Source organism: Wolffia australiana, chromosome 9 (assembly GCF_029677425.1).
Source record: "Wolffia australiana isolate 7733 chromosome 9, ASM2967742v1".
NCBI lineage: Eukaryota > Viridiplantae > Streptophyta > Magnoliopsida > Alismatales > Araceae > Wolffia > Wolffia australiana.
Window position 1 is genome coordinate 10,097,386 of NC_135843.1, and position 26,788 is coordinate 10,124,173.

Here is a 26,788-nt window from a genome sequence, read left to right on the forward strand (position 1 = left end):
TTGATGTTTTTAAAAAATTATTTTCTTTGGCTGAACCCAACAAGTTCCAATGATTCTTCAAAATCATAAAAATGCAGTCCAAAAAGCTCTTGAGTAGAATAACTTTGAAGTCATGTATTTCATCGATGTCTTCCTACTGAGACTGTTGCTTCATGGTTCAACTATGGAGCATTTGTCCTTGAGCAACAATTAAATGTTCCTTATTGTTGAGTTCAAGAAACAAATCAGAATCTGATAGTTAGATGAAGAACTCAAATATGTTTAGACGTAGAGAATATGCCTGAAAATACTCAATTCCACAATTTAATTAGTGATGCGGAGCTTTTCTCCTTCGAAAGTGAAGTTCTAAGATGCACACAAAAGGTGGCTTCCAACATGTGGGGAAGGGACAAAACAACTTGGAATCTCCAAACATCTGATAAATTATAAAAGTAGGGATGGTTCTTGTTGAACTTTGAATTGGCAGATAATAGGATGATGACATTCTTTATGTGGATAGAAAAAGTGAGCTAATCAATCCAGCTGGAGAGAATTCAGAAATAACATGCTTCACACCTATTAAATGCAGTGCAAGAAGCATAACATAAAGTGTTTTCTGAACAATATTTTTTTAAAATGACACTTACATTTGTAGTCTAATGTGTAAATAAAGAAGTATGAATTTTAGAATAATAACAAGTTCCTGGAAACGTCAAGCTTACTTTTAAATTAGAGTTAACACAATATATCTTTCTCATAGCAGAAGTCTGGGTTTGGTGCTATAGAATAAAATGAAACTTGCTCTCCCAAAATTATCCTTGGCATGGACCACTATCTTCAAGCTATTCACAGGTAGCTGGTCTATTTAAAGTTATATCCCACCAAAAATTCTACTTTCTAGATTAAGTTTGCAGCAAGTCCTTGGATTCATAGAACTTCACTGCAAAGGGCACAGCCATGAACTGTAAGCTAGGGCTGCTTAACATAATAAATGAATAAAATAATATTCATTAAATGAACCAAACTTATTATTCTCTGCTTGCCTTGAAATTATAAAGGTAAGATAAGACACAACTGTAACTAAACACATCAAACTTTCCTACAAAATAGGTCTGCAAAAGGCCCCAAAACTATCTTTTTCATTTACATGTAGCTGGTGTATTTACTGCAATATCCCAGCAATGATTCTACCTTTTCAACATCAACTGTTGGTTTTGATCCCTCCGGAGAGATACATCTGCTCTTCCACTGTTCCAAAATACTACCCATTCGGGTCAGCTGAAATATTGATCAAGGAGTTAAAATTATTATATGTAAAAAAAATTAAAAAAAAGAAAACAGGGATACATTGTGCGAGTATTCAGAAAAGGATACAGCTATCTTGGTGTCATTAAGATCCTCTGAATGGTCACCAATGAAGAGATCTTCCAACTGGTCCCCCATATCATAAGCTTTCTCAGTTAGAGCATATATATAAGGTTCCAGAGAGGATGCACTGTTCGCATTTTTCTGGATCTGTAAGAGAAACTCAGAAAGAATGCTCCATAGTGCGCCTCTAGCCAGTGAATCATTAGTCACGAAGGGAAGAATCTCAAGAACACCATAGAAGAAAGGCAAATCTGCAATAATCATATGATGATATAAAGTTAGACGATTTACCTCAGATCATGTTTCTCAGAGTGAGAAAAAACTGTTGAATTCTACTGGAGATGGGAGTAGGGATTAGAGATATTAGAGAGAGAAAGATGACGAAGAGAAGTAGAGAGAGAACAAAACGAAGTGGCAGAAGGGACCCGCCACCCTGGACGAAAGACAGTCAATGAAGAATAAAAGCCGACCTCAATTAAGACTATGGAAAATACAATAAACCCCTACTTAAGAAAATGAGGCATTATTCTCAGGGTGAAGATTTTTTACAATCCTTACCTTGGTAAAGCTCAAGGGCAACATCTGAATCATCCATTAAAATGTTTGCGATGATGACCATAGATGATCCACAACAGATACTGACCTGAGATTTGTGGCACCCAAGGGATGAAATTTTTTTAGTGAAACCAGGAAAGCATTCTCAGGAGCAAAGAAAGCTGCAACATTTTTGGTGAATTCAAAGTAGCGAATATAGGTTTATTCTATAGGAAAAGAAGACGACAGACAGACCTCATCTTTGTCAGGATGTTTGACAATCTCTGAAAGCCGAGTCCAGAGCTCTTTATTTGACAAGATCTGCCCCGAGTATTGGTTAGTCGTTGAAAGCACTTCAATTGATTGAAGGATAAGATCTAAGATGGGTATCCTGAGAAGATATTGAAAAGGAATTATAATTTCCCTTTTGTATGCAATGCAAGATAAGTTGATTTTAACAATTTTCCATATTTTCAAAATTTAAAGATCACAATACCTCTCTGGATTGTGCTCCTCTCTTTGTTTGCTCATCTCCGAGGATAACAAAGAGACCAAAAGATCAGACACACCCAAGTGTATTAAAGATGGAAGAATATTGTTAGCTACTTCTTCCTGGCTAACAATGACCAGCAGTAATTCTAGCACCTGTTCATTGAAAACTCAAGGTCGCATTAAAAAGTATAAAGAAACAGATTGCCATACGGAATATGAGACACCAAAATATTAAAGTAGTTTCTACCTTATTCACCATGCCTTCCAAATGATCAAGACAGTAAAATGATAAATATCGTCATGGCAGTTTACCTTTTCTAGTAACTGGATATTTAACGTGTTTTCTGCAATCCAAAGAATACGTTGGAGAGCATAGTCCGGGTGCAATGCTTCAACCCAGGGAATAAAGTCTTTGCCTCTGAGACTAACACTTAACAACCTGCAAATATAAGTAAAATACCAAGTTCATAGGTCAGGCTCCCTGAAATTTATATCTAAGATCTTAGAGCTCATTGCTCCAAATGCTGAGCTCTGATACCTCATGGATAGGAAAGAGGATCAATCCAGAGGAAAAGCCGGAATACCCAAGCAGAGACAATCAATTGGAAGGGACAAGGAGTCTAGAGAGAAAAATAGGAACCAACCTAATGCTACTACATTTCTCAATTCTTTACTACTACTATTGAAAGAGAACAATTCAAGGGAATGGACAAAAATACACCCAATTAGGAAAAATGATAAACATACCCCTAGAGGGGTAGGGGATCTGATATACTGGGAGGGAAAATACCGTCGATCAGACGGTCGCAGTGTACCGATCCGAAACAAACAACGATTTCCGTCGAAGATCAATAGAGGCAAGTATCCCCGAATGTTCGATAACAGAAGATAATAGAAAGGAAAGATGAGATCCGAAGATCCCCCCAACTGGCCGCCGGGAAGCTCCCTCCAACTGCTCCAGCTCCTGCATCCCCACTGGGTCTGAGATGAAGAAAACAACTCTCTTCCCCCTTTGCACCTGCGTATTATTTTATAACCCGACGGACGACACTTCAACTGTCGTCTGTTGTAACGGTTCCCGCTCTTCTGAACCGTCTTCTCTGATAAGCTCTGCTGAAGTACTTATCAATACTCCCCCCATTGAGATGAAGCTTGTCCTCAAGCTTGAAATCTGGGAAGCTTTTTGCTATGTTGAGTGCATCTTCCCCTGTCCCGTAATAGTCAGGTAGTCCCTTCCACTTGATTAAAAGGGAGGGTGACTCTGGAAGTAAGAATAGCTTCTGGTGTAACCTGCCACTCATAATTATCAGTTAAAAATGGAGGAATTGGAGCAGCTTGAATGGTAGGGTCTAAGGCACGTTTTAATTTGGATACATGAAAGACAGGGTGGATTGAGGATGAAGGTGGCAAGTCGAGGTGATAAGCAACGGGTCCAATTTTTTTAAGGATTTTAGGGCTGAATTTCTCATAAGGTTGCCTAGCCAAGGTTTTCATTCGATATGGGCGAATTTTGAAATAGACCGGATCTCCCTCGGCAAATTATACATCTCTGCGGTGTTTATCGGCTTGAAGCTTCATCTAACATTGTGTCTTGGCGAGGTGTGCCTTAAGGGCTTGCAAGATGGCATCTCTGTCAACCAACAATTTGTCCACGGCATCCACTGGAGAGGCAGGTGATCCGTAGCGTAAGCGGGATGGAGGGTCGCGCCCATAGACTGCTTTAAATGGAGACATGCCAATGGAGGTATGAAAAGAGGTCTTGTAGTTATATTCAGCTCAGGGAAGATATTTCACCCACTGTTTAGGATGTTCTGTTGTAAAACAATGCAAATAACACTCGAGACCACGGTAAGTGGCTTCGGTTTGGCCATCCGTCTCTGGATGATAAGATGAACCGAGTAACAAACGAGTGCCTTGTAACTTATGCAATTCTTTCAAGAAATGGCTGATAAAGAGGCGACCACGGTCTGATACAATGTAATTTGGGGTGCCGTGTAGACGGACAATTTCTTTAATATATAAGTTGGCAATGACTTCTGCTGAGAAAGGGTGATTGACAGGTATGTAATGACAATACTTACTCAGGCGATCAACGACAACCAAAATGGAATCGTAGCCATCAGATTTTGGTAACCCTTCAATAAAATCTGCACTGATATCTTCCCAGATCTGACTTGGAGTAGGCAATGGCGGAAGTAGGCCTGCTGGCGTGAGAGTGGACGATTTGTGTCTTTGGCAAATGTCACAGTTGTCTACATATTCCTTAATAGCTTTACGCATACCTGCCCAAAAAACTTGTTATGAGATGCGTTTATATGTGCGATGGAATCCTCCATGTCCTCCGATTTTGGAATTGTGAAATTCGTGGAAGAGGGAATTAATGAAGAGTTTGGGGTTAACAATAAACGGCCCTTGTAGCAGAGGAGTCCTTGCTGTATTGAGTACAATGGATATTTAGAGGGATTCGACGCACATTCTTCTTTGATTTGTGATAGTGTAGTGTTGCTGAGATCTCACGATCAATTGTTGCCCTATCTCTCCAATGACTAACCAGAATTGCAGAGATTTGTTCTTCGGAGTCTTCCATGGACCTAGAGAGGGCATCTGCCACAATGTTTTTCTTTCCTGATTTGAACTGAATTTCAAAATCGAGTCCCATTAATTTGACCATCCACCTGTGATACTGGAGCGGAACCGCTTTCTGGTCAGTCAGAAACTTGAGACTAAAGTGATATGTATAGATGAAAAACTTTTGAAAGAGTAAATAATGTTTCCATTTGTCAACGGCGCGAATCACGATAAACATTCATGTTTATATGCAGACTTAAAGAGAGACATTGACGGGAGCACTTGACTAAAATATGCAATTGGTTTAGAATGTGATACGATCCCAGTAAGAGTATATGAAAGAAGAAAGAGAGGAGGCCAGAAAGGCAGCGGGCCAGCTGGCGCTGAGCTGGCCAAATAACCACCCTTCTTGAAAGGGTAGTTAGTTAGGAAATAAAAGACTATAAATAAGGAGCGAAGGGGGAGAAGATGGGGGACGGAGCATTTCGGGTTTCTTGAGCAAGGGGGTCGGGAGGAGCAGAGCTGCATTCGGCGAGCTGCCTCTACGGTGATCTTGAGAAGAAGATTCGAAGGCGACGTGGACTTGTACCAGAGTACGAGGAGCGGAATCAAGATCCTTCTGTAAGTCTTAAATTCCAGCCGTTGCTTTTTCCATTTGGGACTGCATCGTATCATTGGTATCAGAGCTACGATCCTGGCCACAATGACGTTGAAAGAAGTGGAAGCGAGATTGGAAGAGAATGAGGCAGAGTTGGGCGAGCTGAAGGTGGAGCAGAAGAGGATAGCAGATGAAATGAAACTGATCCGCGAAGAGGCCAGAGAAAAGCGGTGAACTGCTCGACAAGTGCTGCGTACCCTGGCGACATTGAATCAGGGTAGCACATCTGAAGAACGAGGTCCGGAAGAGGAGATCCCGAGAAGCCATGGCAAGAACAAGAACCAAGTACCGGGGGAAGTCGAGACGAGGAACGACACACGATCTGGCAATCGGAATATGGAGCATATCCAACAAGTTAGAAGCAAGATGGGCGCCCAAGTTTCGAGGAGACGATGTAGAAGGCTGGGTGAGGGGTATGGAGGTTCTTCCAAGTCCAAGAAGTAGTATCGGAAGACCGGATCGATGTGGCAATGGCAAATTTGGAAGGTGAAGCTCTGCAGTGGTACCTCTGGACCACTGACAGGTACACCTTTCTCGGTTGGAACGATTTCAAGATCCAGATCGGGAAACGGTTCGATGAAACGCTAGCAGATAACATCAAACATCAGTTTATGGATATCAAGCAGACGGGGACAGTGAAGGAGTACCGGAAGGAGTTTGAAAGGCTATCCGTATATCTACCTCCGATGCCAGAAGACATAATGTACGACATATTTTTGAAGGGATTGAAGACAGAGATACAAACAGAGATGGATATCAAGAATTTGTGGGACTAAGAAGACTTATGGATTTAGCGCTTAAAACAGAGAAACGACTCAAGGCCCTTTGGCAAGCCTGGGAGAACCATAGTCAAAAGGGGGAAGACCACCAAATGCGGAGTGCGCTACCAGGAGAATCACATTCACTCGGTTCAGTCTACAGGAGCAGGAGGAGGAAGTTATCATCAGAACAAGACTAAAATACAAGAGAACACTCAAGGGACACCAGCGTATAGAAGGAAACTGATGTTAACAGGAGAAGAATTTCAAAAACGCAGAGAGAAGGGCCTCTGTTATAACTGCAACGAGAAATTCGGCCCGGGACATCGATGCAAGAAAACTCTACAAATCTTGATTGTGAGTGAAGAAGATCGGGATAAATCGGATCCAGATACGGATGCCATTGTGGATATAGAGGCTAACGACATACCACCAGAGGCCCAACTGCTATCCGCACACGTCTCATTGAACTCTATGTTGGGGTGGACCAACCCAAGGTCCATCAAGCTGAAAGGGGAACTACAAGGCAGGGAAATCACTGTATTAATTGACAGTGGAGCTTCCCATAATTTTCTGAGTACAGCCATTGTGGAGGAATTCCATTTCCGGAGTGATACGTCAGTGCTATTTGAAGTGACATTGGGAAATGGGGAGTCTAGCAAAGGTCAGGGATTATGTGTGGGAGTCCAGTATAACCTTCAAGGCATTGAAATGACTAGCGACTTCTTGCCATTCAAGTAGGGGGGAATTGACATGATCCTAGGCATGGCATGGTTAGCATCCTTGGGATGGACCCATATCCACTGGGAGAGGCATATTCTAAAATTCAGAAGAGGCGACAAGGTGGTGACTTTGAATGGGGACCAGAGCTTATCCAGAACCGATATTAAAAACCACTCTGTTGACAAGGAGCTGATGAGAAGCCAATTATTGATGATCGAATTGTATAAACTAGACACTAGTATCAAGTTGCCTCAAACATCACAAGGTCGTGCTCTAGAAGAGAAGCTCAGGAAGCAATTTTCTAAGGTCTTTGAGCCACTGTCAGAATTACCACCTGCCAGGCCGATCGATCACGCCATACAACTTATACCCCAAGCTCAACCAACCAACCAGAGACCGTACAAATATTCATACTTACAAAAGGACGAGATAGAAAAGATAGTCAGTGAACTTCTAAAGCGGAATTCATCAGACCATCGCATAGTCCTTCGCAGCCCAGTCTTACTGGTTAAGAAGAAAGATGCGGATGGCGATTTTGTGTTGATTACCGTGCACTTAATAAAATAACTATACCAAATCGATATCCAATTCCTGTGGTGGAAGAATTATTGGATGAACTCCATGGCGCATTATTGTTTTCCAAGTTAGATCTGAAATCGGGGTATCATCAGATCAGGATGAAAGAAGAGGACGTTCATAAAACTGCATTTAAAACCCATGAAGGGCATTATGAATTCCGGGTTATGCCCTTTGGGCTTATGAACGCCCCAGCTACATTTCAATCTCTTATGAACCACCTGTTTCATCCGTACCTCAGAAAATTCTTACTGGTGTTTTTGATGATATATTGATTTACAGTAAGTCATTGGAAGACCATGAGTCACATTTGCAACAAGTCTTTACTGTCCTGGCTGATAATGATCTTCATGTGAATCCCAAAAGTGTCAATTGGCTTGCAATCAGTTGGAATTCCTGGGGCATTGGATTTCGCATCAAGGAGTTATGGCGGATAAGAGCAAGGTGGAGGCGATGGTGAGCTGGCCCGTGCGAAGAATCTCAAGCAACTGCGAGGATTCTTGGGTTTGACAGGGTATTATCGCAGGTTTGTCAAAGAGTACTCCTTGAAGGCCGCCTTTAACAGCATTGCTGAAGAAAGATGCATTTGGGTGGAATGTAGATCATAAGCTGCATTTGATCGACTTAAACTAGCAATGAGTTCTACTCCAGTGTTGGCCTTACCAAATTTTGAATTACCTTTTACCATCGAGACGGATGCATCAGGAGTAGGCATTGGTGCTGTCCTCATACAGAATGGACGACCCATCGCTTATTTTAGTCAGGTCCTTCCCAAGCGGAGCCAAGTCAAATCTGCTTATGAACGTGAATTGATGGCTATTGTCCTGTCAGTGCAGAAATGGCGACACTATTTGACACATTTGCCTTTCATTATCCGCACCGATCAGTACAGTCTTAAATACTTATTGTGTCAGAAGCAGATTCAGGAGCCGTACAGCAAATGGGCTTACAAATTACTGGGGTTTAATTTGAAATTGAATATAAACCAGGAAGAGCAATGTTGTAGCTGATGCATTATCCAGGGCCCCATCATCAGTGGAAGTCAATGCATTGCAAGTGTCCAGGTTCCAGCTATTAGACCAAGCGATCATCCAACAGGAGGTGGGTCAGGATCTGAAATTTCAAAAGTAATTCAGGAGTTGCGACTCAGTCCATTTTCCTATCCAAAGTTCAAATTATACAAGGATACCCTACTGTACAAGGGACGACTGGTGCTTACGGGACTTCTTCATTACTACCAAAAGTGTTACAGACCTATCATGATTCAGCACCGGGGGGGCATACGGGATGCAAACGAACCTATAAGCGCATTGCTCAAGACTTATACTGGCCACGCATGAAAGATCACATAAAGAGATATGTGAATCAGTGTCATATTTGTCAAACTAACAAGATATCTTCCCTCTCACCTGCTGGGTTATTACAAGCTCTACCCATTCCTGAACGCATCTGGGAAGACATATCGTTAGATTTCATAGAAGGGCTGCCAACATCACGGATTCAACTGCATTATGGTGATTGTGGACAGACTGAGCAAGTATAGTCACTTCCTACCACTGAAACACCCATTTACTGCCCGAGATGTAGCTGACATCTTCGTCCGAGAAATTGTACGCTTGCATGGGATACCCTCCTCAATTGTTTCAGACAGAGATAAAATCTTTACCAGTATGTTCTGGAAGGAGTTGTTCCGCTTGCAAGGCACCACATTATGCATGAGTTCCTCGTACCACCCCCAAACAGATGGTCAAACAGAGGTGGTAAACAGATGTTTGGAATCATATTTACGCTGTTTTGCTGGTGAGAAACCGAAGTCTTGGTCCAAGTGGCTCCATTGGGCAGAGTTCTCTTATAATACAGCTTTCCATTCATCCATTCAGATGACACCTTTCAAAGCAGTGTATGGGAGGGACCCACCAAAACTTTTGTACTATGGGACCCCTTCATCTCCACTTGAGTCTGTCGACACTCTATTAAAAGAGAGAGATGATACTCTGAAAGTGATAAGAAACAACTTACTAGCGGCGCAATCCAGCATGAAACGCATGAGCGGATAAGCACCGAAGAGACCTTGAGTTTCAGGTGGGGGAACAAGTGTATCTTCGATTACGTCCCTGCCGCATGAAGTCCTTAGCAAAAAGGATCAATGAAAAGTTATCTCCAAAATATTTTGGTCCATTTCGGATCTTACAAAAGGTGGGGCCTGTGGCCTACAAACTAGAACTGCCAGACAGTTGTTCCCTACATCCGGTGTTCCACGTATCTAAACTAAGGAAAGCAGTGGGTCCAGGCAGGGTCACGCAATTACTGCCTCCTTCATTTACTGATGATTTTGAGTGGCAGCTATCTCCAGCAGAGGTGGTGTCGGCTAGGAGACGGAATGGACAAGTCGAAGTGTTGATTAAATGGAAAGGGCTTCCAGAAGAAGATGCATCATGGGAACCTCTATCAGTCATCCGAGGGCAATTCCCCGACATCCACCTTGGGGACAAGGTGATAGTCGATGAGGGGGGAAATGATACGATCCCAGTAAGAGTATATGAAAGAAGAAAGAGAGGAGGCCAGAAAGGCAGCGGGCCAGCTGGCGCTGAGCTGGCCAAATAACCACCCTTCTTGAAAGGGTAGTTAGTTAGGAAATAAAAGACTATAAATAAGGAGCGAAGGGGGAGAAGAAGGGGGACGGAGCATTTCGGGTTTCTTGAGCAAGGGGGTCGGGAGGAGCAGAGCTGCATTCGGCGAGCTGCCTCTACGGTGATCTTGAGAAGAAGATTCGAAGGCGACGTGGACTTGTACCAGAGTACGAGGAGCGGAATCAAGATCCTTCTGTAAGTCTTAAATTCCAGCCGTTGCTTTTTCCATTTGGGACTGCATCGTATCAGAATGTTGCAATAGTACAGCTCCAATACCACTACCTGAAGCATCCGACTCAATTGTAAAGGGTAGAGAAAATCCGTTAAGTGCCAGAGTAGGTGTTGAAGATAATGCAGATTTAAGCCTGTGGAAAGAAAGATTAGCATCTTCGGACCAGTGGAACGAATTTTTTTTAAGCAGATTTGTCAATGGTTCTCTGCTAGGGCTGCAAATTGAGGTACAAATCTTCAATAATAGCTTGCTAACCCCAAGAAGCCACGGAGCTGTTTAACTGTTTTAGGAGTGGGCCACGGATTCATGGCATCAACCTTGGAAGGAGAAGTGGCTACGCCTTTGGCCGAGATCCAATATCCAAGAAATTCCAGCTGAGGAAGGAAGACATTACATTTCTGAACATTGATCTGAAGTTGATTGTCAGCTAACATTTGAAAACCTCTAGATAGATGGGTGTGATGCTCCTCTTCAGTTTTACTATAAACTAGGATGACGTCAAAGAATACCAAGATGAACTTTCCGAGGAACTGCTGAAATATAGTATTCATTAAAGCTTGAAAGGTGGCTGGCACATTTGACAAGCCGAAAGGCATAACATTAAACTCATAATGCTCTTGATGCGTCTTGAAGGCAGTCTTGTGAACATCTGCTGTATCCATTCTGATCTGGTAGTATCCTGAGCGTAAATCTAACTTGGAAAAAATCGTCATTCCATTCAGTTATTCAAGTAACTCATCTACAATTGGAATCAGGAATCGGTTGGGGACAGTGATTTTATTAAGCGCCCGGAAGTCTATGCACATTCGCCAGCTGCAGTCTTTCTTTTTGACGATTAAAGCCGGACTGGAGAAAGGGCTGTTAGAACGTTGAATGATCCTCTTGTCAAGCAATTCCTGTATCAGATCTTCTAAGATGTTCTTGTGCTGATGGGAGTACCTATAAGGTCATACATTGATGGGGTGCGACCCTGGAATCAGATGTATCTTATGATCTATTGCTCGTTTGGGTGGTAAAGTTTGGGGGATGTCAAAAACTTGTGGAAATCGTTCTTGTAAGATGGTAAGGCATGGTGAGAAATAATATAAGATACCTCTATCAATTGCAAGGTGCGTTTTGTGTTGACTTTAGTAATAACTTCCAGCGATTCAAGCCAATCCTGATGAGCCTGCCTGGGCTGACGTGGAAAGATTTTGGTTGGATTTAAGGTCTGGCTGCTTGGATTGTAAATATCTGATCGTCCCGTAAGATTTTGATCATCAGCTGGTCATAATTGCAGGAAAACTGATAGAATACTCCAACAATTCTTCTCTATTAAGGGAAAGGAATGATAAAAACCCGTCTCAAGGCTTTGCCAATGCCTAGAAACGAGATGCCGTCTCAAGTACAACGTAACCAAATTAGGTCTGTGGAGGAGAGGAGATAGGATAGAAAGCTTAGAAGGAGCGGGAAGATCGTCATCCCCAAAGAGGGATTAGCGTCCTCCTGCTTCAGGGAAGAACTTATGCACGACGAAGGGGACAGAGAGATGAGTGAGAGCTAGCGATTCCAAGTCGCTGAAGGAAGAGAACAGGGTGGGAGACTCACAGTGTACCAGCTTCGTGCCATTTTCCCCAACCCCTAACACACTTAAGTTAGGGTTGCTGTTGGGCTTGTGGCTGCTTGGGCTTCTAGGGTCGCCGGCGCTCATAAATGCAGCCTGGTATCATGTCAATACTCCCCCCAATTTTGACCAGCTTGTCCCCAAGCTGGAAGTCCGGAAATGTTTGGCGTAGAATGGAAGCGATTACCCACGTGGCCTCGTGAGCGGGCAGACCTTTCCAGTGGGTGAGCACTAGGAGTCCTTGAGATGATGGGCGGAAGGCTGTGATGGCTTCCGGCGTGACGATCCACCCATTTTCCTCCGAGAGGAACGGAGGTATGGGTAGAGGCCGGTCTGTCGGTCTCACTGCCCTCCTGAGTTGGGATACATGAAAAACAGGATGGATGCGTACCTCGGCGGGCAATTGGAGATGGTAGGAGACGAGCCCGATGCGTTGAAGGATGCGATAGGGCCCAAAATATTCTGGGACTCAGTTTCTCATTGGGCAGCCGAGCTAATGTATTCATCCAAAAGGGCCATAGGTTGACGTAGACCTCGTCATCTTCAGCGAAGAGCACCTCGCGTCGCTTCGTGTCCGCTTGCTTTTTCATTTGTGCTTGGGTGCGTGCCAGGTGACCCTTCAAAACTTCCAGCATTTGATCCCGTTCAGTGAGCAACTTGTCGAGATCGTCGATGGGGGAAGCTGGGTTGCCGTAACGGACCAAGGTGGGGGGCTCTCGGCCATAAACTGCACAGAAAGGCGATGTCTTGAAGCTGGTATGGTAGGAAGTATTGTAACTCAGCTCTGCCCACGGAAGATAATTGCGCCACCGTTTGGGTTGGTCACCTGCAAAACAGCAAAGATAAGTCTCTAGCCCCCGGTTGACGACTTCGGTTTGGCGGTCTGTCTGTGGGTGGTAAGCTGAGCTGCGTTTGAGGAGCCTCCCTTGGAGGGCATGAAGTTCTGACCAAAAGGAGCTCATGAAGATGTTTCCCCTGTCCGAGATGATGGACTGTGGGACGCCATGGAGACGAATGATTTCCTGGATAAATATAAGGGCCACATCTTTGGTCGTAAACGGATGGCGTCATGCTATGAAGTGCCCGTACTTGCTGAGCTGATCAACCACCACCAGAATGCAATTAACCCCCCCCCCCAAGCGAGGAAGTCCTTCAATGAAGTCCATGGAGATATCCTCCCAAATTCTGGTGGGCAGGATAAGCGGTTGGAGGAGGCCCGCGTGTGCGAGGTGAGATGATTTGCACTGCTGACACCGCTGGCACTCGTTGACATAGGCTTTGATATCTCGTTTCATGGCCGGCCAATAAAATTGTTGTCAAATGCGTTGATAGGTTTTAAGGAACCCCCCGTGGCCTCCCACCACTCCGTCATGAAGTTCCTGTAAAACTTGACGGATAAAAGGAGATGTCCGCGGTAGAACCAAACGGCCCTTGTACAGTAGGTGGTCATCCGTGATTGAGTAGTGCGGGGGCAGTCCTCTACCCGCTGAACTTTTTGGAGTAGCTTGCTCAATTCAGGATCCTTCTGGAGTGCTTGTTGGACTTCGGATAAGTTTACCCAAGTATTCACAGTGATGGAACAAATGATCTCCTCTGGGGACTCTCGCCTGGACAGAGCGTCGGCGACCTGATTGAGACGACCCGCCTTGTGCTGAATGGAGAAATGAAAACCCAGAAGTTTTGCCAGCAAGCGATTGTATTCGCCCAGGACTTCCCGCTGTTCAAACAAGTGTTTAAGGCTGCACTGATCTGTACGAATTGTGAAGTGCTGGAAGAGCAGATAGTGCCTCCACTTACGAACAGCTAGGACAATGGCCAGAAACTCACGTTCATAGGCCGATTTTGTGCGGGCAGTAGGGGGAAGAGCTTGGCTGAAGTACGCAATAGGTCTTGATTGCTGCATCAAAACCGCCCCAACCCCAACTCCAGATGCATTTGTTTCCAGAAGAAATTCTTTAGTGAAGTCAGGCAAGGCTAGGACTGGCGCTGTGGACAAGGCTTGCTTGAGCGCATCAAACGCCTCTTGTGCTGCTGCAGTCCACTTAAACTTCCCTTCAATAGCTGTGTGAGACGCCAAGCTATGGCCACATAGCTCGCTACAAACCGCCGATAGTAGCCCGCCAATCCCAGGAAGCCATGTGTTAAGACCCCAATCCAGACTTACCAACGCCAGCAGGGGCCCAGAAGACCCCCTGCCTTTTCGGCCCACAAAAGGAGGGCCGAACAGGCCCATACCCAAGAAGAGTCATGACTCACGGAGCCCGTGAGTCATAAGAGGGGGGGGTGGGGGGGGCGATGAAGGAGGCAGGCAGCAAAACCCTAGTAAGACTCTCCCCTCCCACTTGCCCTTTTCTCTCTCGCTCTCCTTCTCGCTTCCTTAACCGTCCCCTTCCTTGCACTCTCCAGGGGCTCCAGGCGGACATATCGAAAACGAGACTGCCGCTCCCACCATCTCGCTTGGGCGTCCTCCTCCCTAGCCACGCCCTACCCTATCATTCCCGTTTTTCGAACTTCAGTCCTTCCCTACTGTTCACGGAGAATATTTGTTGCAAGTTTGGAATTCTATTGAATATTTGGAGAGTGTCCGAGGAGCCTATCACCATGTAACTCCCGAACATTTCTGGGTGTCGCCCAGTTGGTGACAGCCTCTACTTTGCTAGCATCTGTGGGCACTCCCTCGGCCGAGACCCAATGTCCCAAATACTCAAGCTGGGGTTGATAAAGAAACACTTCTTGGGATTGATATGCAGGTTGTGATGCCCTAGAATCTCCAATGCCTAATGCAAATGAGTCGTGTGTTCCTCGGTGGACTTGCCGTATATCAGGATGTCATCAAAGAATACGGGGATGAAGCGTCATAGATACGGCTGGAATATCAGGTTCATTAATGCCTGGAACGTGGCGGGCGCGTTGGATAAACCGAACGGCATCACCACATATTCAAAATGCCCCTGGTGTGTTCTGAAGGCTGTGTTCTCCACATCCTCCTCGCGCATCCGTATTTGGTAGTAGCCCGACTTTAGGTCGAGCTTGGAGAAAGTGGTCATACCATGCAGCTCCTCGAGTAGTTCTTCCACCACCGGAATAGGGAAGCGGTTGGGTACTGTAACCTTGTTTAAAGCTTGAAAGTCCACACATAAACGCCAAGTGTTATCCTTCTTCTTCACCAACAAGGCTGGGCTGGAATACGGACTGCGGGAGGGCCGTATCAGCCCGAGCGCGAGTTGCTCGGCCACGAGCTTCTCCAACTCGTTCTTCTGCAAGTGAGAGTAGCGATAAGGACGACAATTAATGGGACTTGTACCTGGAAATAACACGATCTGATGATCCGTCGGTCGTGGAGGTGGCAGAGTGGAGGCGGTGCGAACACCGTGGAGAATCTTTGCCGTAGATCAGCTGAAGCCAAAATCTCGCCCTCCTGAGCGCCCATCTGGACGGTCCGTTGGGATGTTAACAGATGTAATGCTCAGTCCCCGGTGCAGGTGGCGTTGTGGTGCTCGGTTGTTGGGAGCTTCCATGAGGCGGCTCGCTCCTGGTTCGCCCTCTAGGGTGTGCCACACTCCGTCTTCTTGGAATCGGAGGAGGAGCAGGCCCCAGTGAGCTTGAATCCATCCCAATGTGCTGAGCCATTCCAGGCCCAGAATGACGTCAACGCATAGGCCATGGACGGGCTGGAGATCGGTCACCGCCTTGTAACCCTGTATTTGCATACGGACCCCAGGACAGCGGTGACTACAACGTATTGTGCGATCATCCCCCAATCAAATGTCATAGGGTGTGATAGAGCGGAGTGGTAACTACAACTCGCTTGCCAGGCAGTGTTGGATGAAGTTATCTGTTGTGCCCGTGTCAATTAGCATGTCCACTCCGTGTTCCATGATAAGGCCCCAGAGACGGAGAGAATTTTGGAACACCGGGTGGGTACCCCCATGGCTGTCATCAATGAGAGAATGGTTAACGCCACCGCATCTCCTGTGTCGCTGTCGACATCAGCATTGGTGTCTTGATCCCCGGAATCTGCGTCAATTCCCTCGGTGCCCCTTTCTTGGAGGAGATGGATCTGTAGATCTTTGCGGCAGCGATGGCCTGGTGTGAATTTTTCGTCACATCTAAAACATAAGCCTTGCGCCTTGCGCTGGGCCACTTCCTCCACCGTAAGGCATAACCGGTGTTTGAGTCCTGGTGCTGTTCAGGGTGTCAGTTGCTCGGTGGTCGTGCCGTGATGCTCCCGTGTCTCCCTGGACTTGAGGGTGCGTGTCCCCCCGGAGGACTTCCTCATCGTCCCTGAGGACTTCCTCAACTTCTAGAGCCAGATCAAATAGTTCGTCCGTAGAGTGTGGGTCTCGCCAACGAATCTCCTTCCGTATGGAAGGCTTGAGGGCCGCCATGATTGCATTGATAACCGTCATCTCGCACAAGTCGGGGATGTACTCCGCCAAACATACGAATTCGTCGAGTAGTTCATCCACCGTGCCTGTCTGGCGCATTCGGAAAAGGTTGGTGTAGGCTTGGTGTGGTTTGAGACCAAATAACCGGCATAGTTGGGCTTTAAAATTCTCCCAGCGTCGGAATCCCACATGATCGTCTTTGTAGCAAAACCATTTGGACGCCTTGCCTTCCATATATGAAGACGCCACCCTCAGCCGTTCCCCATCATCGGCAGGGTGAGCACGGAAGTAGTGTTCAACCTTTCGTAGCCAATGTTCTGGGTCACCTCCCAAAAATAATGGGATATCCGCCATGCGATGGAAATGCCTCCCTCCACGTTGCCCAGTCGCAATGTGGTGGTCTCGCGGTTGGTGCTCCACATCTGAAAATTCGTCCATATCTCGAGTGGTGTGGCGCCTAGCGATTGCTGTCCGATCATGGCGGGCCATGACCGGGGGAAGGCGTTAAGCATTTTCACAGCCTTCTCCTCGAAGTCCCCTGGAATTTTCCATAACTCGGTTTGCAGCTCGTTCACCCTGCTCTCGATGCATATTTGTGCGAAAGGGACGAGTAGGCAGGCCCCAAAGGTAGGGACCCTCCTCTGCCTCGGCTTCCTGATCATTGAATTCTTCGACAACCGGATGCGGCTCCCTTGACAGAGGAGGTCGTTCCCACATTGTGTCTGTTCGGAATTGCTCCGGCCAGTTAGGTGACGGATAGCGTGGGGCTCCCCTGGTTTGCTGTGGCAGCGGCAGTGTCGGGGAATAGTGACGTGGAAGGGCCCTTCGATCCATCAGAGCCCCAAGCCGTTGTCCTGAAATGGGCGGGTACACAATTCGCCCTTCTTCTTTGGGTAACGCCTCTGCCATGTGTCCCAAAGGACTCCGCGTTCCTTCCAGTTCCAGGTGGACCCAATGGATCCGCCTTTGACGATTTGGTCGTCGCTCTGGCGGCATGCCCTGGTTTCCGATAAACGGGGTCGGACTTGCCGGCAGCAATTCAGTGATGGGTTGCTTCCCGCTGTCCGTCCCCACTACAGCCCATGACGGCGGCTTGGGCAGTAGTCCTTCCGGGGCGTGGGTGGCTGGGGACGATTGTCTCTCTGTTGCGGCCCCGCAGTCCCGCAAGGTGGGTGACGACGCCTGGATTGTAAGTTGAATGTCCATGCACAGCCCCGTCGTCCTCCTGATAGATCCATCGCCTAAAATGAGATCGAAGCGCATAGATCCCTCAATGGGAATATGGAAATCCTGGACCACTCTCATGTGAATTAGATTATGCGATGCGCCGCCGTCAATAAGAATAATGAGGGGTCGAATACATAGTTCTCCCCAAACCTTCAAGGAACCGTTGGGACTTGGAGCTAGACGGACTGTACATAACGAGCCTTCCAGAATAGGTGTATCATCTGTTTGCATTAGGTCTTTGTCGCTGGTTGGCAAGTCTTCATTGGCATCCCCTTCTTGAACCAAGAATATGTTTAATTCTAGCTTGCACTTGTGCCCTGGAAGGTACTTATCTTTGCAGTGGTAACAAAGTCCCTTCTCTTTTCTTGAATTAAACTCCTCATCTGTAAGCCTCATTATCTTCTTTCTTGGTGGTCATGAGAAATTTTCGGCCGTCTTTTCCACAATTGTAGATGGGGCCTTTTCTGGCATGAGTGTAGTACTCGACTTGTTGCGATGATATGACAAAGGAGATGAAATGATCTTTGCTTGAAATAGTCGAGGCCGCACTTCTTTGGAGAGTGGCATGGTTGAATCGTTCTGGTGTGTTGGCCATGTTTGCCACATTACCATCAGGTTTGATTCGGCCTCGATGGAGACGTCCATCAGTTGTTGAATGCCGAATGGCTGATACTTTGGGACTTCTGCACGAATTTCTGGCTTGAGTTCGTTCATGTATGCAGTCTCCAGAACTTACGGATAAATTGGAGGTAGATGAGCCACGAGTAACTCAAAACTCAGCACGATACTCAGAGACAGTTCCTATCTGATGTAAGTTAAATAATTTTTGACAGAGAGAACTTGACGAAAACCCATAACGGCGCCCAAACTGTCGCTTGAAATCTAACCAATTTTCGAAGCCAAATTGTTTTTCAGCATAGATGAACCAAGCTTGAGCTGATCCTCCTAAATGCAAGGAGATGAGGTTAAGTTTTTCGGAATCTTGTAAGATATTGGCAAAGAAAAACCTCTCGGCGCAGTTGAGCCATCCTTGCGCCTACTCCCCAGAAAAAATCGGCAAATCTCCTTTCCTGAAGGTTTGTCTGACTTCTGTTGGGTTAGCAACTGGTACGCAACCAAATCGCATGCTAGTTGTTGTAGCCGCCGGAACAGTGTTGGACCTCAAGGCGGCGTGACCCTCAATCTTGGAATTCATCAGGGAGAGTTGCCGCAGGATTTGTGTTAAGACAGCAGCAACTGGAGCTGAAACAAAAAAATAGTTTGCTTCGAGCTCTGGCTTTTGCTCATCCATAATGAAGGGCGTGGATCAGTGTTGGCTCTGATACCAGTTGATATACTGGGAGGGAAAATACCGTCGATCAGACGGTTGCAGTATACCGATCCGAAACAAACAACGATTTCCGTCGAAGATCAATAGAGGCAAGTATCCCCGAATGTTCGATAACAGAAGATAATAGAAAGGAAAGATGAGATCCGAAGATCCCCCCAACTGGCCGCCGGGAAGCTCCCTCCAACTGCTCCAGCTCCTGCATCCCCACTGGGTCTGAGATGAAGAAAACAACTCTCTTCCCCCTTTGCCCCTGCGTATTATTTTATAACCCGACGGACGACACTTCAACTGTCGTCTGTTGTAACGGTTCCCGCTCTTCTGAACCGTCTTCTCTGATAAGCTCTGCTGAAGTACTTATCAGGATCACATCACATAACACAAGATCTGGTCACATGTTTTTTTTGAAAAAGGATCTGGTCAAATGAGTTACAATGACAGGATAACAATATATCTGATTAAAATAATCAAAGCCTTGCCCCAAGGTTATCTGGGACCTTTGTTTAGCCAAAAGCTCAAACCTAAGCTATTAGGAAAGCAGTGCTGTAGGTCTCTTGCTCATATAGTGGCTGATTTGTATAGACTATGAGATTGTTTCCTTCAAAGAGAAGATAAATACACTATCCATCATGTGATACAGAGTATTTCTATTTTCTGATTTCTGATGACATTTAAAAGCACCCATGCTAAACTGTGGAAGAGATAATTACCGGAATAATTCACAAAGGCACGCAGGATCATTCACATTTAAATGGAACACAATGGTTTGAACCAGACCAGCAGTTGATATGATCGTGTTGCTAAGAACATCATGGCAAGCAAGGTTTCCCATAATACCTAGACAAATTTCCTGTAAATACAATTCACATGAAATGAGGTAATCAAAATGTCACAGATGAAAATGAGACCACTAGCTAAAGTACCATACTGCATTGTATTTGTACTGAGCAGATCGGCTAAAGAGTTAGGGCCTTGTTGATTGACGCATTGCATTCCATGTCTCTCTTTCCCTTTCTCCTTTTTTCCCATTCATATGGCATAAATAATATGCCTTCGGCCAGTTAAGGTGGTTTGTTCTTCTCGTTCACTCTCTCTCTCTTCTTTCGTTCAATAGGACTCTCCAAAGAAATAATAATTTACTCCTCCCCTTTTGAGAAGTAAATTACTACTACAAATAATAGACACATAATACAGAGAAACCTGATTTCTAAATATTTATGCAGTTATAGCGGTAAAGAGGCCCAGTCATGACGAACATTATCAATAATTCTGTGAACATCATTAGCACCGCATTACCATAATAGATACTCCATAGTTTTCGGGTCCAGAAGAGCCCATGAAGTTAGATAAATCACTGGCAAACGAGGTTGCTTACTGTGACTCGAGCAGACTTGGAAACAACAAGAGTCATTGTGATCACGTCTAATAAGAAATTTTCAACCTGCACAGAAAGCGAAAAAGTTATTTTACATAAGTGAAATTATTACAATGTTTTGGGAAATTGGAAATAGAATGCATACAATCATTAAAAAGCATTCATTAACATGGAAAATTCAAATTTTCTTGGACTTCATAGCTACCATATGAAAAATTAGTCCATTAAAAAATTACATTGGATCACTCTTATAACTTTATGATATTACACCGTTGTGTATCAAAATACTTCCCAAAATATTCATAATATTTTAACCACGGATGTGTCACTTGCCATCATGATAGGGGGAAAAGAGAGAGCGGAGAGAAAATGAGGGTAGACATCACTGGAGGGAAGATAGCTATCCCAAGTGTTCCACAAAAAGAATTGGAGAAGTCGGAAGCTGAATAAGACAATCTGAAGAACATGTTGGGCACTATATCTTTAGCTCCCTCAGGTGAGGAAAGAAAAGTTCCTTGGTTCTTTTGCATCTTTATATTCTCCCAAGATTATATGGGTGCTAGACTGTGGTTCCACCGACCATGAGTCTCCAAGCATTGACCATGTGCTGACCAAAAGGCCTTGATTGCAGGAGAACTACAGGTTAACTGTATCAAGGATCTTGAAATTTATACCTTGGGAAGGGCTTAGAAACATATTGCATGTGCCTTGACTTGAGGGATATTTAGTATCTCATCGGAAGTTGGTTCAAGACCTAACTTATCGATTTGTGATTGATAACGATGGTTGAATCTATATGACAAAGTGGTAGGCCAAAAGATTGGACATGTTAAGTGATGGAAATATGTGGCCGATAAGCCAATCTCACATTCTATGTCGAGTTGCATGTACATTAATAGAACATATTCATTGTAGTGCACATGTGATGCTTATAATGAAGTCTATGAATATATGATCAGACTTAGATAATTATAATGAAATTATAATGAAATTATAATACGGAGATGACTAGTCTATAAGCATGTATTCTAAATATTCTTATTCGAAAGATACTCTAGAAGATCGTCAAAGTATACGGATAGAATAATACTATCTACTCACTCATTTGATGAGTATAGCTAGTCATTTTACCATTAGTGTAGAGGCACTTATGATAGAGAGTGTGTGCTTTTAGCAAAAAGAGTTCGCTTAATTGATCCGCACCAATCCCTGAATGGTGTTATACCAAAAAATCAATTAGGTCGATTTATGTCGGTTGTATAAGTAGTCCTTAGACCTAAGACACTAATGACATTTTGTGAACGAACAGTTGCACTTTGACTATGAACTACAAGTTCTTAATCACAACACAAATACATGCTTGTAGACTAGTGATCAATTGTCATTAGTTTCTTAGGTCTAAGGACTACTTATACAACCGACATACAGTTATTTCACAACACAAATACATGTTTATAGACTAGTGATCAATTGTCATTAGTGTCTTAGGTCTAAGGACTACTTATACAACCGACATACAGTTATTTCACAACACAAATATATGCTTATAGACTAGTGATCAATTGTCATCAGTGTCTTAGGTCTAAGGACTACTTATACAACCGACATACAGTTATTTCACAACACAAATACATGCTTGATTTTCTCGTTAAGACATGGAAGCTAGACTGCAAATTGATCATAAACACCATGAATTTCAATACGGAGATTAGGGGAGGGGAAAATAAACACCCTGTTGAACGAGAACTCAGCCAAAGACTGATTGGGAGGATGATCTATCTTTATTAAGCTTGGACATTTAGGGCTGAGGATCGGTTTGACTAGACTGAATCAGAGCGCATGTCCTCCATTTAAGGGTGGACCGGGTGGTCCGGCTGGTTTAGGTCCAAGGGTCAAATCGGACCAGAACCAGAAGTAAATTATTGCATATTTATTTAATATTTTTTGTAAAATTCTAAAACACATCAAATCCAACGCAATTAAGAGGTTTCTATTAAGCATAGTGTAGCCGCCATGTATTTGACCATTTGTGGGATCCACTTGATGTAGAGTTCTTCTGAAAGTTGATGCAGGCTGCAAGAACCCATCAAAACTTATTTCTCCATTGAAAATTTCTTCCTTCTCTATTCTTCCTAATAGTTCTTCATGAAGAAAGGAGGTGAGAAGGGATAAAGATCTAGAGAGGGAGATTGGGAGGGGAAAATAAGGGAAGGGAAGGGAAGCAAAGGGGCATTCATTACCAATGGTTCCAAAGCTCATTATGTGGATAGTCAACATAACCATCAACATAAATTTTCTACTTTTTTTACACTGACTAGTCAACCTAACCAGACCTGGACGAAGCTGGACCGGACAGGACGGAGACCAAACAAGGACGAACCGAAACCGGACTGAATTTTAGGTAAGGTTCAGGTAATTGCTAAAAATTCGGACCAAATTGAGACCGTCAAACCCTAACATTAATCATACTGGACCTGATAGTGCTTTTACATTGGGATATTAAGCTAGCATATGCACGACCTAAGGGAAAAACATCTCCAATCTGCTTATCAAGTGATGTTGTCCTTAAAATTGTCTGTGGGACAAGGAATCTTGCTCGTGAGAAGTGAGGATGTCTCAATCAGTATATTCACAAATGTGGATTATGTCGGATCTATTGTAGAGAAGCCGAAGAAAGCAAAACAAAGTTCATGCTTATGGAAAATGCACGCCCTAATGGAAACTGCCAATTCCTAAACTCCCAATGTGGTCAGGAATCGGGATGACGCTCTAATAGGAAAGCTCAAAAGCTCTTTAGCTGTCGCTCAGGCTTTGCTGCCCGATGATATTTCTTCCCAAAGTTGAGAACCAAAAACCAAATCCATCCTCACCACCGCACCCTACTAATCGACGTTACACTAATAATGGGTAACACATGGCAGCATGTGACACTTTGGTCCTTTCTTCTTTTTTTCTGATGTAAAAGACCGCAAATACCCTATCATGTTGTTGATTGACAGTCAACCCCCAGCTACTAGAGGCAATCTTGTGTCTTGGAGAAGCAAGAAACAGATTGATGTTGCCCGATATAGCGCCAAATCAGTTCTCAGAACCTTGGCTCATGGTGTTTGTGAACTGATCAGAGGTATTCAGAAGATCAAACTACACTGTGATAAAAAGTCAGCTCTAGCCATCCTTAATAACCCAGTACAGAATGAGAAAATCAAACACATTGATATTGGCAAACATTTTCTGAAGGAGAAAGTTGAAGGTGGAATAATCAAATGTGGCGGCATATCTCAGGGCAGGGCTCTCAAGTTGCTTTCATGAAAGGAGCATCCGGGAAATGGTACAACGCTGGAGCACTTGCATGTCGCTTTGCACAGGGATGGACGTCTGCTGCAAGGGAATGGGAGTTTAAGAGAGAGATATACAAAGGAGACCTCAACGGTGGAGAGAAACTCACATGACTATCAAGCTCTCTCCGAAGGGCGATCAACTTCACTATTTCTGGGACTGGTTTAGCTATTAAAGGCCTTTCCCTTAACAGTCAGATGCCAGGCTGGCGCTGCTCATATATCCACCCTTCTATCATATCACATTACTTGTCATCACTATTTTAAGTAGATGACATATATAATTCACAGATAGTGTTTTTTTTCCAAAAAGTTAATTGATCTGACTTATACAACAATGGCCATCTATTTAGATCATTCCAATCAATGAAAAAATTAAAATATACTAAGAAGACAACACTACTGAATTAGTACTTTCTCAGGATAGTTTGAAGCTGCAAATTATTTTCTTAAAAGTCACAGTATTCTGATTGCCTTTTCACCTACATTATAGCAAGCCGACACTGCAAGTTCAAGAATTATGGAAATACAAACAAATTATTTTTTAAAAGAAATAGAACTTTAAAGTAAAAAGTAATGGAAATAATAAAGTAGAAGATAAAGTCTTAACCATGAATTTTGCATGATTTTTGTTTGCGGCAAGATCCCAGATAATGCAACCGCAGTCTTCCCAAACTTCTTCAACTACAATCACCCCAGAATGCTTGGAATCTCCCCACCTGCCATCATTCGTGTGGAATTTTTCAAGCTTTGAAGTGATTTCGTCACTCCAGGAGGAAAGAGAAGTATCTTCTGCACTTTTTTCCCCAGCTTTAAGTGTACTTTCTTCCGCCGATGTCATGTCATGAAGATTACTATCATAAAAGTTGTCTTGCTTGGATTGATGAGGTAAAAGTTTTCGTATCAGAGAGATTATATAGCCAGGATCCACTGTTGTAGAAACGCCTGGTAACTGCTCAACATGAAGTAAGAATATTTTAGTATTCCTCTTTGATAGAACAAGAACTGACTAATACTAAATCAATGCCCAGTCATATAAATTTAAATAACAATTGACCACCGCAATGAACCTTTTTCTAGATATTCCACGGACAGGAGGGATCCATAGAGTTCTTTCCACTCAAAGGGTAAAGATGAAATTGAATGAAATCCAGAGATGCGACGAAGAAGTGGACAGTATCATAAACCTTCTGTCTTGTAGAAAAATGTCTCAGATTTAAATATTACTGTAGGTTTTCACTCTCCACACAGAAAGGAATTTTTCCCTCACCCCATTGAATGACGGAGAATTCTTTTTACAAATGTTAAATCCTTGCCGTGCGCTCAAATAATGGCAGAGCAATAACGCGAAGGCCGCTGATAAGTCCATGGTTACCCAACATGCTGCGTTCCTTTTAATTTCGATTGTAAACGATTTGGCTATTTTCAGAAACGAATGAATCGAATTAAACGAACAAGAGTTCAACCAGGTGGTTAAGCTGAGACACAAAAAACCCCATTTCGCGAACACAGTAAAAAAAACGACGATCATGTTCCCCGTGCACAAAATACACACGATTAAAAGACAGAAATCGGAATAAAACGAGAAGCATCTCGGCGATCATCAACATCAAGCAAAAACGAACATTAATCGCGCGAGGAAAACCCATCAACGTACACAAATTCAATATTCCTACAACATCATATGACGAAAGAAGTATTGTTCGAAAAAAACAAAAAAACATAGTTCTCCTTAACAGACCCTATCAACCAAGAACGAATTGTTTGAAGAAATCGGAGATGTAATGAGATACATACAGAAACCTCCATAGATGGAGCAAATGGCAGGTGCGTTGGAGTCTCTTCATCGTCCTCTTCTCCTTCCTCCATCATCTCCACTACCTTCTTCTGCTCGTCCTCTCCCATAGCCACCTTGAGAAGTTGAGATACAGACTTCTTCGAGCCTGGATTGATTTTATAGTCGAGTTTATATAGTGGGCCGGCCCCTGCTTGGCCCATTAGGCCCGATTCAACACATCAGATTAACGCACATTTATAACTATTTCATTTTTTTGAATAAAATTTTACAACAAGTCTTGTTTGGGGAAGTAGGAAGTTTGCAATTTGGGAAAATATTTACTGCCCACTATTCTTATAGTTGATTTAAATACTGTATCAATTCCCAGGAGAAAGCTAGGCTGCTGATAACTTGCATTGTTAATAGGCTAATTTGACAATATCTGCATGTTTATTTTCATTAAAGTGATTGCATGAGCATGTTATCAAGCTTAAAATGATTAAATATTTTTAAAATGGTTTTTTGAATTTTATGAAATTTTAAGTATTTTAAAGATTTTTTGGACATTATATTATGAGAGAAATTATTTTTGGAGTTTAATTAGATTTTCCTGTATTTTTCTACTTAATATTCACAAAGATATGATTTTTCAGATTTAGGAAAAACATTTTCTTAAATTTCATGCTTTTAATTTAATTTCATATGAATTTATTAGGCATTTTTTGGATTAATTTTTGCCAGCACCACATGGCGCAACCTGGACTGTTGACCGTCGATAAGCTCAAAACATTATTCCCAACCTGGGCTTGCAGCCCAAAAGATTGTAACCATGGATCATAGTTGCGCCTTGCACTCTTTTTGTCATGCTTCTTAAAGAGCAGTTGAATTTTAAAAAACACTCACATACCCACCGATTGTCAACCAGATGAACTTTTATACCAGGTAGGTTAGACAATTTCTCAGTAGTCCACACATCCATAGTCAAGGACACCTTGAGGAAACTTCATAGCCCTTCAACTCATCCTGGATTCTAAGATGGTTGAACTACATACCTTTAAAAATATGCTCCTAGATCTGAATTTATGGTTCATCATTCTTTACTAAAACAGGTCAAGTATTTGATCTTGACATAATAAGAAACCCCATTTCTCCACCCCAAATCATTTATCACTGCTTCACTATTTCTATCATTGAATTTTGTTAAGCATGTGATGTGTGATGCGCTACTAGACTCAACA

General features: G+C 43.7%; 1 protein-coding gene across 2 annotated transcripts; it reads right to left on the bottom strand.

Annotated features, from left to right (window-relative positions):
- Nucleotides 1-1,054: 1,054 nt before the first annotated feature.
- On the bottom strand, nt 1,055-25,706 carry LOC144708082 (ARM repeat superfamily protein). Of its 2 annotated transcripts, none has more exons than XM_078581382.1 (10): nt 25,571-25,706; nt 24,384-24,725; nt 20,439-20,504; nt 19,774-19,913; nt 2,686-2,812; nt 2,378-2,526; nt 2,137-2,272; nt 1,906-1,990; nt 1,354-1,598; nt 1,055-1,257 (listed from the first exon to the last, which is right to left on the bottom strand). In XM_078581382.1, exons 1-10 carry the CDS (start codon nt 25,676-25,678, stop codon nt 1,123-1,125), a joined length of 1,533 nt encoding a protein of 510 aa, XP_078437508.1. In that variant the 5' UTR covers nt 25,679-25,706; the 3' UTR covers nt 1,055-1,122. The 2 variants fall into 2 exon arrangements, with proteins under 2 accessions (XP_078437508.1, XP_078437507.1); XM_078581381.1 differs by having other exon boundaries at nt 1,327-1,598.
- Nucleotides 25,707-26,788: the final 1,082 nt, after the last annotated feature.